The 17,586-nt window shown below is 33.7% G+C and overlaps 1 protein-coding gene across 1 annotated transcript; it reads right to left on the minus strand.

Moving 5' to 3' along the window:
• Positions 1-6,339: 6,339 nt before the first annotated feature.
• Positions 6,340-12,145, minus strand: LOC114730922 (probable disease resistance protein At4g27220). The gene is made up of 3 exons (XM_028918030.1): positions 9,371-12,145; positions 7,314-8,117; positions 6,340-7,032 (listed from the first exon to the last, which is right to left on the minus strand). The coding sequence occupies exons 1-3, from the start codon at positions 12,143-12,145 to the stop codon at positions 6,340-6,342; spliced, it is 4,272 nt and encodes a 1,423-aa protein (XP_028773863.1).
• Positions 12,146-17,586: the final 5,441 nt, after the last annotated feature.

The raw sequence follows: 17,586 nt of genomic DNA on the forward strand, positions 1-17,586 counted from the left end.
AGAACCTATAATAAAATTACGCAAATTAAATATGGGATGTTTAAGTTTACTCCGAATCATTTTAATGTATGAATATTCAATTCAGTAAAATTGACCGGAAAATAGGAGTGTTTTATAAAATCAAAATATTTATTAAACTAAATACATACTTTTTTCGGTCGAAATTGAAAAGAATCCATTAAAACTGAATCATCATCAAACATGACATTTCAGTTTTCACTTTGTTTAACCAAAAACAAACTGCAATTTTGTTTCTTCTGAAATCTTTTCGATAGAAAGATTTTTTTTTCCTTGAAATTAAATGAAACTAGCATAATAACAGAATAAATAAATTTAGGCTTTGTATTAGCTGAAAGAAAAGATTCTGTTGGGAGGAAAAAGAATCTCCTATACATACATACATACATACGTGTGTGTGTGTGATATGAAATTGCATCATACATTCAAAAAAAATTACATGGTGCCACTATATGAGAACAAACCTCTTTCATCCTCCTCCGCCTGCAAGCACCAAGGTGGAGGATGATCAAAGATGTTATGACAAATATGCATTGGGCGTAATTTTGCAAGAGCACGTGTCTGCACATCTAACAACTCCCATGCGTGGAATTGAAAGTAACAATTTCTACCCATAAGCGTCCTGGCTTCCCTCCATGATTTGTGCATTTTGAACCAACTTAGAAAAGCCCAAAGGATAAATTATTCAACATTGGCGATTTCAAGTTACCTTAGTCACCCATAAAATCTTGAGAATGGAAATGAATTGTTCCAGAGAAGTTATTCGCTCACTTATTCTAACCTAGCTTGTCTGCACTGACATGGCTTCAAATTTTGGCTACATTTAGGTGTTATGGGATTCATGATTTCAAGCTGTCTCTGAACTATAAGGTCTCGTACTTATTAGGCAGTGCAACCCTTTGTCTTTCTCATTTCGTGGAAAAGCTTCATATATAATTTGTCAAAGGTAATCAATCACTGTATTTTCCAGCTCTTCAGTTTCTAGAACTGATTTTTCTTTCTCATTACTCAAAAACTGTCAGCGTACAGCATCAGCACCTGTAAAATTACAGAATGTCAAGACCAAGTATAAAATCAGGGGCTCTCTGAGCTGTCGTTATTTGCTGATTTTTTTCCCCCCCTGCTGGTGAACCATTCATGGTGTGATTGTAAGAATAAGGACAGTTTATCATGTTGCCCCACTATAAAAATATATTTGCTGTATTTTGTCTATTTTTCACTTTTTTACTGAGAGAAGATTCACAGTTATGTATACGTCTCAAAATTGGAATTGCCTGAATGGCTGCCGAGGCAATTCTATATAACCTGACATCAGTACTATCATCCTGAAGGATGGCTCCGTAAAACTATGTTAAAAGTGATTGAAAAAAATTATGCATAATGGTCAAATGAATAGATAAGGGGGCTAGAATTTTTTTTCTTTTTTTGGACGGAAGGGTAGCAAGAATTACCCTTGTAGCTTGAATTCTTGCAACGTATGCATTCATAAAAGGATCCATGGCGCCACTTGCTGAACAAGTTTGAGCCAGAGACTCAACAACACCTAGCCCAATCGGAGAATCTTGACATTCAACGACCCAACTAGTCACCTATTTGATAACCAATAAATTAGGAAGTTATGACACCTAAAATTACACTGAAACTGAAGAAGCAAAGATCAATGAATTGCCAAGAAAAGGAAAAATGTCATACAATAACTATTTGTTACTTCAATGAAATAATGTGGTAGAGAAACGATGAGTCAATTTTATCTAAATTCACATATCTAAAAGCCAGAAAATTTTGCAACCTCATAATATTTGAAACTAACAACAGCTGAACAGCAAGGAAACCATAACTTCCACCAAGACATGAATGGTTCAACATCAACAAGATAACCCCCAAGGTATAAGCCTTTGCCTTTTTTTATAAAAAAAAAAAATCCTTTTTCCCTTTATTAGCACTGCTAAAAAGTTCATGAAGAAATCTGTATGAAGAGCATCATGAAAGTAATTTGTGTAATTAACAACCTTATTCTTCATGGTGTGTGTGTGTATATATATATATGTATGTATGTATGTATGCAACAGCCATACTTAATTGGAAATGGAATTTTTACAACTTTCCAAACAAAACTACCTTTACAATGCTTTGATCAAAAGGTGACCATAGAGCTTCCAAATTCTTGAATACTCGGCGAGTGCATTACGTACCTCATCAATGAAGTTCCTCTTGGGACTCGGAATGACCAATTTTCACAGAGCGCTCATGGTTTCATAACAACAACTCTCCATTTTTGAGCAATCCTTAATAGTTATTTCCCTGTAAGACGGCATCTCAAGCTGGTAATTACTCGAGCAGAAACATTTAAGGTTGGGCAGACGAAAAAGGGTCAGCCACTTCAGTTCTGGGAATACAATCTTCTTGGCCTTGCTGGACTCTCGTTCCTTCTCTGTTGTGACTATCTCCTCTATCATCTCACATTCATAAACTGATAGTTCTTGCAGTTGCAGAAGGGTCCTGGCTATGGAAGGAGGGAACACACTTCTTAAACCATCACAACACCCGATGTTTAGCTTTCTAAGATTATGAAAACCTAAGACTACTTCACCATGGTTTTTCCACATGTGAATTAGTTTGGGTAGAGAGCACAAATGCATTTCTTGCAGATTATATTCATACAATGTCATGGCATTAGCATGCTCTTTATCTTCATTTGCTTCTACTCCTTCTGATTCAAATATCTCCACCAGTGAACAACATTCTCGGACCTTGAGCTGTTTCAAATGCTGCAGTCTATGCAGCATGTTGGATGGAACACAGTTCAACAGCTTCTCGCAACCTTCAACAACCAGCTCTGTTACTCTTGTTATGTAGCCAAGTAGGAGTTTATCTTGCTCAATCCAATTGATTGTCTTTGATCTTTGAAATGCTGCCTGAAATGGAAAGATCTTTTCATGTTGATGAGAAAACCTAAGATTCTTCAATTTAAAGAGCATTCTCTAATGTTTTTCCTCATTTATAGATTGCTAAGGTTACTTTTGCCCTGTAAAAGTTTATAAACAGAATAGCTGTATCTTGATTATAAAAATAGTGTAACTTGTACAGATTTCCTGTGAATCTCATTGAAACTAGTATTATTCCCTTTGCAAATGCACGTGGAGTAAAAAGCGTCACATTTTATTCAACACTAAAACAAAAATAATCGTTATACTTCATAAAGTAGAATATGCTGCATTGTATAATTACTTTTTCCCCGCAGAAGTTTATAAGCAGGATAGTTATATGTTGTTTATAAAAATGTGTAAATTGTTCAGACTTACCGTCAATTTTACTAAAATTATGCTCCACTATTGTCAAAACTAATGTAAACCCCACATAAATTTTACTAGAAATAGACATGCTTGTATATTTTTCCCTTGGAATAAAGAGCAATTCATGTGAACTTTCCGTAAATTTTGTTGAAATTGCACAATTTCATTCATTTTCAAAGTATATACAGATAAATATTAAAAAAAAAAAAAAGAATTGAGGTCTGTATAATGTCCATACAATTCATAGGCTTGTATGATTTTTTTTAAAACTTTCTGGAGGGGTTTGTATCTGGTTTGAAAACAGAATAAACATCCTTGTAATTTTATCAAAATTCAAGGATGCTCATGAAATTTACATTTTATTTTCAAGTAAAAGCGGTGGATATTTTTAAAATAGGTCTCCAAGAAATTCCAACAAAATTTAGGAGATGTCCATGCAAATCAAGTGTCAAAGAGAAATAAGACATTCCATGGAAGCTGGAACTTGGAATTTGGAATTAAAGAGTTGGAGAAATCATACACATGGTTACCTTCAAATCTCCTGAATGAGCTTGGTAGATTGTCATATTAAGGTCTCCCATGATGTCTACATACTCATAGGATCCTTTATATATATTAGAAAGCTTTGGTATACTTACAGCGCCATAGGAAAAGGTCGTCATCTTTGGGCATTTTTCAATTACCATTTCTTCGCAGAAGGGAAGTTCAAAGTCAACACTTTCTGAGGAAAAACATTTAAGATTGGGGAGATGACGAAGCTCCAGCTTGTTCAGCAACGGAAACAATATCTCAGCTTTATTTGCTCCTTCAGATTCTTCTTCGGCTTCCTTCATTACTATCTCCTCCATCATTTGACAACTGTATACACGAAGGTGTTGTAGCTGGACAAGACTTTTGGCCATAGAAGGTGACAGTATACCCTTCAAATTGCCACAGTATTCAACCTTCAATATTCTCAGCTTCTGGAAGTCCAAAATCTCTTCATGATTTTTCCATATGCGAATCAACTTAGGCAGAAAAAGCAAGTTCATGACTTCTAGCTCATAGTGTATCATGCTATGCCTCTTCCTTTTGTTTATTCCTTCTGATTCAAACACTTCAATCAGTGAACCACAGCCCTTTACTGTGAGGTTCTTCAGATTCTGAAACAAGTGCATCACATTGGATGGGACTAGAGCCAGTAAACTTTGAAAGCTTTCAACAGTCATCTCTGTTTCTTTCATAAAGTAGCTAAGCATGCCTTGTTCCTCCTTGAGCCAGCCAAGATTCTCTGATGTTTGAAAAGCTAACTGCAAAACCCACATCCACGTGTTAACAAAAATTTTTTTTTTTTATCTCAATAAAAATGATAATTGAAGAAAACTGAAGAGTTCTGAAGAAATTCTTGCGGGGACATGAGCTGCTACGAAGTAACCAATACAAGAATAAAATTTAAGCAATTAAAGCGCTTGAATCTAGCAATGTTATGCTTAAGGATATGTAGCTTTCAAGTGCTTAAGTTATCGCTTTTGGCTGGAACAAACCTCTGAGTAGCCATAACCTCATAAGAATTGCTCTCCCGTTGCTTCCTTTAGAATTTTAATTAGAAAAAAAACATAACAAATACAAATTTTATAGATGAGAAAGGACGAAAAGAACTGGGCTTACAATTCCTTTGGAAAGTTGAGCAGTGGTGTTCAGATCTCCCATCCATATGACTTTGGTAAGGTTTCCAACTTTCATGGTAATACCTTTTAGCTTTGGAGTGTTTGGAAATCCATATGAGAATACCTCCATCCTATGGCAATTTCCAAAACACACTTCTTGCAGTAACGGGAAATCCAAGTCATAGGAACCATGGCAGAAGGCTTCAAGTTTGGACAGGCGTTCAAGTTTCAGACGCTTCAATCTAGGGAACACAATCCTGAAAAAGTTTGCATGAATTTCTTCTTTTGATACTATTTCCTTTATGTTCTCACAATCACATATCTCTAGCTCTTGCAGATGCACAAGACTTGCTGAGGATGATGTAGAGAACAAACAGCTAATTTTTTTGCATTCTTTTACCCCTAGGTATGTTAGATGTGAAAACCAAAAGCGGTTTATAGAAGGAGCATTCCTTGTCATTCTCTGTTCATCATAAGCAACCTACAAAACGAAGATTTTGTTGCAATATTTCATCTTTCATTCAACTACGACAAAAATCAACTATCATATTTACTTAACGTTAAAATAACTTTTGGATTATTTGTTAAATGTAATAATTAACTATCTAAACTTTCCTACTATCACGGTGTCTCACAGCAAAATAGCTTTGATTTTAATATGGTCGAGCACTGATAAATAATATAAGACATATTGGTGCAATTGATACGTGCATATTTTATAGTTAAATTGGAATATATTTTGAATTATATTTGATTAAATGTATAAATATTTTATACCTATCTAATTAATTTTATATACATTTTCCCCCGTACACACTCAATTATAGGATAAAAAGTATTTGTGCTGCAAAATCTACCTATGCTCAAATTTTATTTTGCAGCCAAAATTATCAAATAAAGAAAAGATGGAAAGAAGAAAATCAGAAGAGGAAAAGAAGGAATGGAAGAAACAAAACAAAATCAGTCCCCATTTAAAAATTTTCTTAGCAAGATTAGGACATTTTAAGAGCAACAATCATTGCTATTGCGAAGACACAGAGTGAAGTTTAGACATACCATGTTGATCAAAAAGAAAATAAAAGCTTGTCATCCCATCAGGTGAAATTCAATCCCCATCGATTGGATCAACGTTTGTTTCTTCTCTTGTTTAGTTTCTATAAATTTTGATTTTCACTTAATTACTATCTTGTGTTATAACTAAATTTAATTGGATTGGTAAAACTCAACCTCCCTGTGGGTTCAACATCTAAATACTCCAGCTAATGTACTACTACAATCCCATATGCTTATGGGACCGATCACCTATTTATAGATAAATGTATATTTAACCATTCAAAATAAAATCATACAGTGAAATAAACAAGAAATAAATGAACATTTAGCTATTCTACCTGATCTTGTTGATGATGGCCGTTGCCTCTGTATTTCTTTAAATATGGTTGCTCAGGAATACAAGGTTGGCAGCAGAAGCTCACAAGATTTGGCAGACGGCTTAAAGTAAGAGACTGTACTTGATCAAATGAAGTCAGGTCTGTTGTCCACTCTCCATTCTTGATGATAACTTCTAGCACGCTGCAGTTAATAATGGTGATTCTCTTCAGGGATGGAAACTCTAAGACAAATGAATCTTTGGAGATGGATGTTGCATGATTTGGTAATGCATTCTCAAAAACATCAAGAGAGTTTGCAGAAGAAGATACAACTGAGCCATCTTCGCTTTTGACCAGTTGCTCCACCATCCTACAGTTTGATACCTTCACATCTTGCAATTTCACAAGAAGCCTTGCTATGTAATGAGAGAACAGATATCTTAAATTCTGACAAGCTTCTAAACTTAGCAGCGTGAGGTTGTTGAAGCCGGTGATTTCTACTGAACTTGTCAACATGGGCACCAGTTTTACTATGCAGTTTGCACTAGCCTTGGAATGCTGGTTTTGTTCAAGCTGGAATATAGCATCTAATGAATCCCAGCCTTTGACTTGAAGTTGTTCCAGATTTGGCATGTAGGACCTCATTTCTTCTCTAGTATATATTTCCTTGACATGAGAAGATATATGGTCTCTCGTCAAATTAGCCTGAAGAGAAATTTAGTAACGTCAAACGGGAGACTAATCTAAGAAAATGGTAAAAAGAAGAGTGTGTCTATAGATATATATTTCATGTCTCAGCCCCCCCCCCCCGCCCCAATCAATATAGGGTATTTGTTAGGGAGATAAATATGGAAAATAAACTGTCAGACTTCTTTAGTAGGTTACGAGATAACAATTCCTTGAGCTTTGAATGTATAGCTGCAGACTTTATTGATAAGAACAGAAACAGAAAGACAAGTATACACATTTGATTAATCAAATGATACCTGGTTGCTGATCTTTCCTGGTCGGAAATTTGATTTGGCCATTGAGTTGGAAATCTCAATGCTTGATGGGGTGCATCCAAGGCAACAAGGGAGAAACCTAGGAATGCTGAAACCAACATCCTGGAGGGTAGAATCTGAAAAGGGGTTGCTGAGATTCTCTTCCTTTGCTAGGTCATGAATTGGCAATGAAGATGTCTTCAGCTGGGGACATCCTTCAATGCATAAATATCTCAGACATGGCCAGGCTAGCTCATAACAATCTGGACAAATGCTCACAAGGTTTGGGAGATCCTTTAGTGTCAAAGAATCTAACTTGGCAAACAGAAGAGTTTCCACTTCCTCTTGTTCTCCTCCATCATCATCCCCAACAACTTTCTCCATCAACTGGCAGCTGTGTATCACCAGCTTCTGAAGCTTTGTGAGTGTTCTGGCAACGGTGGGAATGAAGATGCTTCTTAAAGCATCACATTTCTTAACTTTGAGTGATATCAAGTTCTGAAAGCCTTGAATATAACTTGGAACATTACTCCAAATATTTCTTAGCTTGCTAAGCCAAGAGATCTCTATTTCTTTGAGCTGAGAAAATAGCATAGGACCTGGCTGGCCTTCCATTTCCGACTGTTTCAAGTCAAAGACAGTATCTAACAAAGAGCACTCAAGTAATAAGATTTTCTCCAATTTTGGGAACTGGGGCATCCATTTGGATTCAAATAGTGTACCGCCAATGTGAACGGATGCGTCAGCTCCTAATATTGAGTTGGACCCTAGCAGATGTTGAACATCTTCAAGCTTCTGTTCTTGAACCTGTGCAAATCCATTGCATGGCTCCTTTACATCACCAATTTTATGAGATATGACTTCACTTAGAAACTTAATGGGATAAGATCAAACAAATCAACTTAACTCGCGAACTCATAAGCTAGGTGGGTTAGCTTATTTGAACATTGTTTCTTTTTCTTTTTTTTTTTTTGTACAAAAATTTCATGCAAGGTTCGAGCTCAACCAAGCCAAGGGCAATATATTTGAACAGCTCCTCCTAGGTGATATCAATGTTGAGTAGGGCAAACCCATATTATACTCTTAGACATAAACCCGGGCACCCTCATTCTAGGATGTTTTCCCAAACGCCGCAACAGGAATCAAACACCCTCCCTTTTGAGTGAGGGTGTGCGGTTCTTACCGCTAAACCCATGAACGATGGGTGAATGATTTTTTTGTTTTTAAGAACCTCAAGTACAAATAATATCTCCCAAGTTAATGCACCAAATATTGGAAACATAATCCTAAATTAAATTTAAAAAATATCTTAAATTCCATGATTTTTATTTCGAATTCTTGATTTTTTTTTATGATAAAAATATTTCTACGTGACAATATTTATAACTTCTTGAAGTTTAAAACAGTAAAATGATATAAGACATTTGAATGCTTTCTTTTTGTTATGACAATATATTAGAAAATTAAATGTTTGAATCATTTTTGTTAATCTTTAATTTTTCTGATAAGTTAAACCAATTAATGTACTTAATCTATCAGATAAGTCAAGTTTGGATTTTCAACTCATCAGATTAAAGTAAGTTAAATGAGTCATCCCATTTTAACCCGTAATCCATGATAGATTCGCTTATTTAACTCATCTAACTTGTTTTAATGGCTTTAGGCTCAGCACATTGTACTTTATATTATTTAACTCACATATATACATATGCTTCCTAATCATGCAACCAAAGAAAACTAAGTTATTATACAAAAGAATTTGTCATTACTGTTAATGTCATCTAATTAGAATGTATGGATTTAAAAAAAGGAAGCAATTTATTGATATAGTACTTAATGTGAATCATAAATTTAATATATGAGAATCATAATCTTATATCTATATTAATTAGTATTTGTAATCATTTAGGAAGGATAAAAGTAATCAACATGACATATTTCTGCAAAACCAATGACGAAGTCTTTTCATGAACAATACAAACTGGCTTGCATATACAAGATGTGAAATATCATACGTGGAAGATAGGCAACAAAGTGGTAATTAATAGGAAGAAGCAAACCTGGGATTCTAAGAGATGAAGCTCATTGTTATGATCCGGTATAGCGAACCCAACAAGGCTTGGGAGTTCTTGTAGCTTCAGTTCCACTAGATTTCTGAACTTGATCACTGAATTCCCATCATGGATTTGTTTGGAGAAAATACATTCAATCCCATAGCATTCAGTCACATGCAAGCGTTCGAGCATCCCAACACTTGACTTCTGAGATGGTGAAAAGATATACTTCAACTTGTTGCAGAATTCTACTTTCAGATCACTCAAACCGCCAAAGCATTGGCAACTAGAGGTGAAAGTCTTGGCATGGCATATCTCCCTTAAATTGTCCAAATTGTGCAGAGACAATGATTGAACCAGTGGGAAGACACAACTTGAAGCATAGACAGTTTCATCTGTTAAATACTTCAGCTCGTTGCAGAATTGAATGCTGAGATTTTTTAAGTGCGGAAAACCTTCTTCATCCAACTCACAGATCAAGTTTTCTAATTGTTTTACATTCACAAGGTTGAGAATTTCAGATTTCTTAAGCAATTGTTGAATTGCCACATTCTCTTTAATGTCCTTATGGTACACACTGTTTAGTTTAAGGATGTTAGGATGTAGATATCCTCGACGACCAAAGCCATGAGAAAGAGTAGTTGCGTCTCTCACATAGATCCAGAACTTAACCAAGCTTTTTAACTCGAAATCTTTAGGAAAATTATGAATTCCTGTTATTGAAATCTCAAGAACTTTTAGCTGATGAGAAAGAGATTTGAGGTCTGCAAGAATGGAATTCTTTTCCTGCCAATGGAAATTCCTGACTCTAAGATAAAGTTCTTCTAAGTTAGATAAGCTAGCTAGGACCCCGGAAGACATCTGATCAAGATCATTGCAATCTGTCAAATCCAACAGTCTTAGAAGGCTTAGCTTGCCTATTTCTGCTGGCAATTCTTTGATATTTGAGCGGGCAAAGCTTAACACTTCCAGTTTCCTTAGCTCCTTACAGATTACCGATATGTCTCCAACCTGACAATCTTCCAACCGTAAGGTGCAGAGGTTGTTGAGTGATCGGAATGGAGATGACATTGATGGAACGCACAGATTGCTTATGCCTAAAACCGTTAGCTTGCTCATGTTATGGAAGAAATTTTCGGAAATGGGTTCTCTTCTCTTTAAATAAAGTTGCAAAAGCCTAAGGTTTGGACACTGCAAACGCTTAGGATGCATCTTAATCCCATCAAACACAAGTGAGATTGCACTATGATGCCATATAAACTCCTTTGACCCCGTCTGTCCGGCATCATATTTCACTGCAAATCCATGCTCTTCTTTGGATCCAATTGTTATGACAGTATCACGAACGACATCATGCATTTTCACACACTCTTCCTCATTGCTGTCCAGCAACAAAAACCGCTTCTTTAGAGTATCAACCAAGGTATGCACTCGATTCCTTGCTTTACACAAAGCACCCAGATCCTTGAACAAACCCAAGCCCACTCCATATCTTAGAAGAACTTCAATAGGAATGTCAAAGTCTTCTGGGAACAAGCAACAAAGCAAAAGGAGAAATTTAGCTTCTTCGTTGCCTAGAAAGTTATAGCTTAATTCAATACATGAATATATAGAATATTCTTGCATCTCTGAGAAGGAAGTTAGTGAAGACTTTCTCAGCTGATCAAGTGCATCCTCCCATGCATGCTTCTCCCTGTTCCCTAGTGCTTTTGCTATTGTGACAATAGCAATTGGCAAACCCCTACATTCATTTGCAACCTCTTTTGCTATGTTATGAATCTCAGCTCTGTCCGCAACATGACCACCTACTGTATCCCTGAAGAGATCCCATGCTTCTTCTTTAGAGAGAACGGGCATAGTGAAGTTCCTCTGACTTATCATCCTGTGGCACACATCTTCATTTCTTGATGTGAATAAAATTTTGCAGCCCTTGTGACACTGCCCATTTGAAGGAAGCCCTATCAACTCGAAATCCAGCTCTGTCCATACATCATCCAGCACTACGAGGACCTTATTGATCTTGTTAAGCCTCTCAAGTAGTTGGCCCGCCCTTCCTTGTAGAGTTTCCTTATCAAATTTCAAGCCTAAGGTGTCACCAATTTGACCTTGAATCTTTCTATAGTCAGGAACTTGGGACACGATAGCCATTGAAATTTCATCAAACACCTTATCTACTTCTAAAATTTTGATGAGCTCTTTCACTAATGTGGTTTTCCCCACACCACCCATCCCACAAACGCTTATCCTGTTGAACTCATCACCCTTCAATTTATCTACAACCTCGGTAATAATTGATTCTCTTGAGGCAAAGCTCTTAATTCCTTCTGTGAAAGTGGATCCTAGTGATGGTAAAGGTGCAGGGTAGGATATGAAGTCAAATTTTTGCTCCTTCAGGGAAACAAGTTCTGGCGCCATTTTTCCTGCTTTCTTGCTCAGTGAATAACGAAACACCAAATTTGGACACAACCCATTGAGGCATTTCTTGTTCTTGTTGACAAACTCATCATCGTACACTTTATGCAATTCATTTTCTACAACGTTGTCCACTTTGTAGAGCCAGTGTTCAACATTTGGAGCAATGCGACGTCCATTCCTTCTGTCTGCGTCCACCATTCCTTCAATAGCACGCTTCCGTTCTTCCAAGTTGTTGAGTTCATTCTTCATTTTATTGATATTTTTGTCATAGTGAATCAGATGTTTGAATTGCGATGTGAGTGGATCCATTAACATCTCCCCAAGTTTTGACACAATTCCTGTCCCGATTGCCACAAGAAACTCCATTTTGGTTTAGCTTGAGCTTACGTATGCTTGTCACTCTATTCTATCAAGCCAAGCCCAAACCCCCACCCCAAAAAAAAAAAGTTAGCAAAATCAATTCTAGGGGCGTTACTCCCTCCATTTCTTTTTATAAGTAATATTGAACTCAATTACATAAAGTTAGTTAAAATTGGTTAAACACAATAAATATATAAAAATTGAAAATTCTTTCTCCAAAATATCTTTATTTATAAAAGAAGAAAGTATGAGAAAGAAATTAAGAAGATCATTATAAGAAAAAAATTATAAAAGAAAAAGAATGTGTGATAAAAATAGATAATAGTTTAAAAAATGAGATAATTAATATATAGAGTATTAAAATAAATAATTAATAAAAAAATAAAGAATTTGCTACAAAAATTTAAAATTTGAGAAATTCTTGCGTTTTCCTAATTAAACGAAACCAATTAAGATAAATTCAGACTCACATGGCCTTACTGGTCAGAGAAATAAAAAGTTGTGGGTCCCGCAAAAGTTTATATTTAACAGTTTCTCTCTCCGTCAATTTGATGTCTGCCTCTTCCTCCCATTTTCACTTCCAACAATGCCCCTCTTTTCTCTTCCATCAAAAGCCTTACACGCTGTTTGGTTAGAGGTTTTTCAAGAGGAAGGAAGAGGACGGAAGAAAAGAGGATGGATTAAACATGTTTGGTTCAGAAAATGAAAGGGAGGGGAGAGAAATTTTTTTTTTTTTTAATTGCTACCCTCCCCTCCAAATTTGGAGTTCTTTGAAGGGGAGAAAAATTTTATATGTCATCCTAATTAAATTATTCTTACCCATTATTTAATATTACAAGTTTGCCCTTTTTCCCTAAAACCTCTTTTTTCATCTCCTCCTCTTTCTCGGATCCGTTCTATTCTCAGGGTGTGTTTAGATGAAACCAAATCATGGTTTGGAGAATAACTTATAGAGAATAGATTCTAGAAAAAATAAATTTTGTGAAGAATAGATTTTATGAAAAAGTGATTTTGAGAAGTGAGAATGTTTGGATAGTTGTTATCAGAAACACTTTTTATATGTACAAATTATTAAAAAAAGCATAAGTTAATATAATAATTACATAAAACATAGATTGTATATATATTTTAATTTGAAGGAATAAAATTGTTAATAATATATTTTTTACCAACATAATTTATAATACATAAGATAATATAATTAATAAATAATTAATATGTGTATATTTATTTATAAGATATAAGATTAAATATGTTTATAAAAAATTAATTAAGGGGTGTTAAAGTCATATTATTTTGAGATTTACTCTAATAGACACAATCATACTTTCCAATTTGAGCCAGAAGCAGAATAAATTCACTTCTCTTGAAACCATGGTTTTGGTTCCAAAACCATGGTTTCGACCCAAGTCATAGTTTCAGATAATTTGTGCTTGTTTGGGTTGTTTTTTTTTCCAAACTATAGTTTGACCTACTATCCAAACAGGGTCTCAATCTTTTGATGGAAAGTACTCCTCCGGTCCTTATTATAAGACCTAATTTGACTTTTTATTTGGTCCTAATTATAAGACCCAATCCATTTTTTCTCTTATATTTATGCATTTTTTTCCAACATAATCCTTCTAATAATGATAGTTTTAGCCAATATACTTAATTAGCAAGGATATTTTAGGAATGATAACACTTATTTATTATAAATAACCAACTTAACTTACTTCCTTAATCTCATCAAATAAGTCAATTGGATCTTATAATTAGGACCGGAGGAGTATTCTTTTATACTTGGAAGAAGACAAAATGGTGACGAAGGGATATAAAAATAATATTTTGAGAAGTAGCTTGTGCGTCCGACGCTAACAATGAATATATACAAAAATTTTGCATACAGCGACAACAATCCATTTTATTTTTTTATTTTTATCGTACTTTTTAGAAGTATAAAATTTTAACAAGCATATTGAAATTAATGAAACGATATGTTATAATTAATAAAAATTACTATTTAAAATGGATATAATTTTGAGAAAATGGCAAAAAAGATCGTGAAATTTGAAAAAATATAAATAGGAATCCGTAACAATATTATTATAGGTTTTGACAATAATTTTTATGAATAAGTCCTTGTCTACAATTTTTCAAATTCCATGATTTTTTTTGTGGTTTTTCCTATAATTTTTTGTGTCACGTGTAGGTATGGTGATTAATTTTTTGAAATTCATAAATATTATAATAGCATAATAAAAAATTTTAAATAAAAAGATAAGAGTATATTTGTCACTTTATAATTAATTCTCATTCCTCTCCGTTTTTAACCAAACAAAAAATTCTCCTTCCATCCCTTTCTTTTGAACCAAACAAAATCATAACCCTTTTTTTTTTCTCTCTTCCCTCTAATTAACCTCCCCTCTCCTTCCTTCTGTTGAACCAAACAAAACCTTAAAGCCGCCAAATCCCTCAGCTATTTGAAAACCGCCCAAAAAACCTTCATCCTAATCTCATTCCACCAAGACGCCAACGTGCATCCCCACAATATGTTAGTTATTATTAAAAATATTTATTTATAACATTTATGTTAACTAAGTTAATGTTACAAAATACATTAGTTATAGGAAAAATTGCAAAAAAAAAACCTTGGCATTGTAAAAACACAGATAGGAACCTTTGACAACTTCACTATAGCTTTTGACAATAATAATATGCCATGAAATTGTCAAAACCCAAAGTGAAGTTGTCAAGGGTCTCTATATGCGTTTTTGCAATTCCAAGGTCTTTTTTTACAATTTCCCCTTAGTTATATGTTAAAATATTTATTTATATCTAATATACATTTAAATAAAATTCAGCGGTATTGTAGAATTTTAGGGGTTTCTTAATATATTTGTACGTCAATTAGATTTTTTTTACCTTAAACATATAAGTAATACACACACACACACATGTATATGTAAATAAATTGAAAAAATGGACCCAATGGATATATGCATATTGTGTAAAAAAATCACATATAACAAAATCTGATCAAATAAACCTAATTCATATAAGTAAATTGATGTAAGTTTTGTTTTTAAAAAAAATACTACTTTAGCTTTAAATATAGGAGATAGATAAGATATTCATTTTAATCTTAAGTATAAGACTTAGTTTATTTTACCTCTCAAATTTATAATTTTTTTTAAAGTGTCTTCATTAATTATGCATAGTAAGGAGATTTTCATGACTGGTGGTATGGTTATAATGCATATGATTTTTAAAAATATTTAAATTTTTTAATATTTATAAATTAATTATCTATATTTTATATCAAATATTAGTGTAAAAATACGTGCGTGTGACAATTCAATTAAATGTGACTTAAAATTTAAAAGAATTTGCAAAATTGTAATAACAATCAAAGTTTAACAAGTACTCATTCCCTTCCGTTTTATAAGAAATGATTACTCAAATTACATTGTTTAAAATGTAATTAAAATTAGCTGAGGACAATAAATAAGTAAAAAGTGTAACTTTTTTGTTAAAAATACTCTCATTTATATGAAAGAAAGATAATGTGTGAGAGAAAGAATGTGTGAAAATTAAATATAATGATATAAGTAATATAAGTAATTAAATAGGAGTAAAATGAAAAATCAAGACACAAAATTTGAGAGAACCTCTGAATGTTTTTTTATAAAGAGAAACATTACATACTTCACGATTATAGGGAATGGAGGAAGTAATAAAATAGTATTTCCACTAAAAAAAATTAATATATATAACTATGTATGTGTCATTTATAACATTAACTTAGTTAGTATAAATGTTATAAATAAGTATTTTTAATATATTATGGGGAAGGACATGTTGGTGGAGTGGGATTAAACTGATCAACGTTTTTTGGGGTGGTTTTCAAATTTCAACAGCTGACGGATTTAGTGGGTTTGATGGGAGAGGGAAAAGGGACATTGTTGGAAGTGAAAATAGGAGGAAGAAAGAGACATTAAATGGATGTGCCCCCAGTACATGTAAGAATTTCTCAATATTACTTATATTTAGAAATAAAAAGGAGATTTAGTTGTTGCTTATAAAAAAAAAAAAATAGAGGGAATATAAGGTTTCAAGCAATTTATTAGGATTTGGCTTACTATGGATTAAGGTTATTGTAGACTAACGGTTACAATATTTCTCTCTCTACGGAAGGATTGATGTTCTAATTGTATGCATAACTTTTTTGAAAAAAAAATCAAAGGTCATCATGGAAAAATTCATGGACAAAACTTCCCTCATGAATCATTTAGGGTTTATTTGGTTTCCTATTTTCAAAATAACTTTTGTTTCAATTATATGTTAGGAAAAACAAAAAAGGTTAAAATTTATTTTGAAAACAAAAATAAAATAAAATATTTGTATGTTTTGTTATTGTTTTTCTACAAAATCGGATAAAAGATAGATAACAATATGATTAAGATACACTAACATCTTGAAATACTTTTTTAGGTGCATCCCAACATCCTAAAATATTTTATGGTGTATCCAGCACCCTAAAATATTTTTTAAGAGGAGGTTGATATTTTCTAATCTCACTTACATAAGTTTGTCCAATCCCAAGTAAGTAACAAACAATTCCTCATACTAAATACTCTTTTAATGAGTTTTCAAACTCAATCTCAATCCTAATCCTTACCTTTTCATAGCAAACGGGACCATAAAGCAAACTCTTTTTCGTAAGGACAAACTTGAATGATATGCTTTTTCAACCTCATCATTCATAAAGAACCTGGCCTTAGCTTCATGCCTTTATGCTCATCAGCCTTGTGTTTCATAGATTTATTTTCTCAATATCCACCAAGTCTCCAGTAAATTTTCCCATATCATTCATCAAAGCAATGTCATATGGCATGTCGCATGATATCCAACAATAATTTGAAGCAAAAAAAAAAACTACATACATCTTTATTACTTCAAGGAAGGATTCAGTAAAACAGGTTTATTAAAATGGCCTCGCTTAGAGTGAAAAGTTTATTGGCTCCAACTAAATTTAATCAAATGAACTTGCATGCCGGACCCTAAACCGAAAAATCACACGCACATGTATAATATAATAGATATAGCAATCTTGAATTAGCAGAAGCGTTCATATATGAAAGCTTACCACTGTATGTACTGGAACTGCAGATCTGGGACAGACACAGCAGAAAGAAACGCCTCAAGCTGATTCCAACAACAACCTAGGAGAACCGAAAAAGGCTGGTTAGAAATTATTTGATGATGTTCTTTTAAACTTCAGACAAAGTTGGAAGCTTAGTTAACATATTTTTAATGGGGTCTTAATTAAATAGCCATATCTTCTTCCTTCCTCGTTGCTGCTCATAGTCAATCTTTTTGTCGTATTAGCTACACGTGGCAAAAAAATACTCCCAGAAATGAATATATATGTACACACGCATTGTATCACCTGCTTTGCTTCGAAG

The sequence above is a fragment of the Neltuma alba genome, unplaced genomic scaffold (assembly GCF_004799145.2).
Source record: "Neltuma alba isolate B1F8T4 unplaced genomic scaffold, ASM479914v2 tig00012783_pilon, whole genome shotgun sequence".
Classification (NCBI taxonomy): Eukaryota; Viridiplantae; Streptophyta; class Magnoliopsida; order Fabales; family Fabaceae; genus Neltuma; species Neltuma alba.

Bases quoted from the DNA above. Each gene is read 5' to 3' on its own strand.
- LOC114730922 (XM_028918030.1), bottom strand. From the start codon at position 12,145: ATGGAGTTTCTTGTGGCAATCGGGACAGGAATTGTGTCAAAACTTGGG. The intron at 8,118-9,370 runs GTTTGCTTCTTC...GGATTTGCACAG, and splicing joins TTCATCTCTTAGAATCCCAG to GTTCAAGAACAGAAGCTTGA. The intron at 7,033-7,313 runs GTATCATTTGAT...ATTTCTCTTCAG, and splicing joins CAGGAAAGATCAGCAACCAG to GCTAATTTGACGAGAGACCA.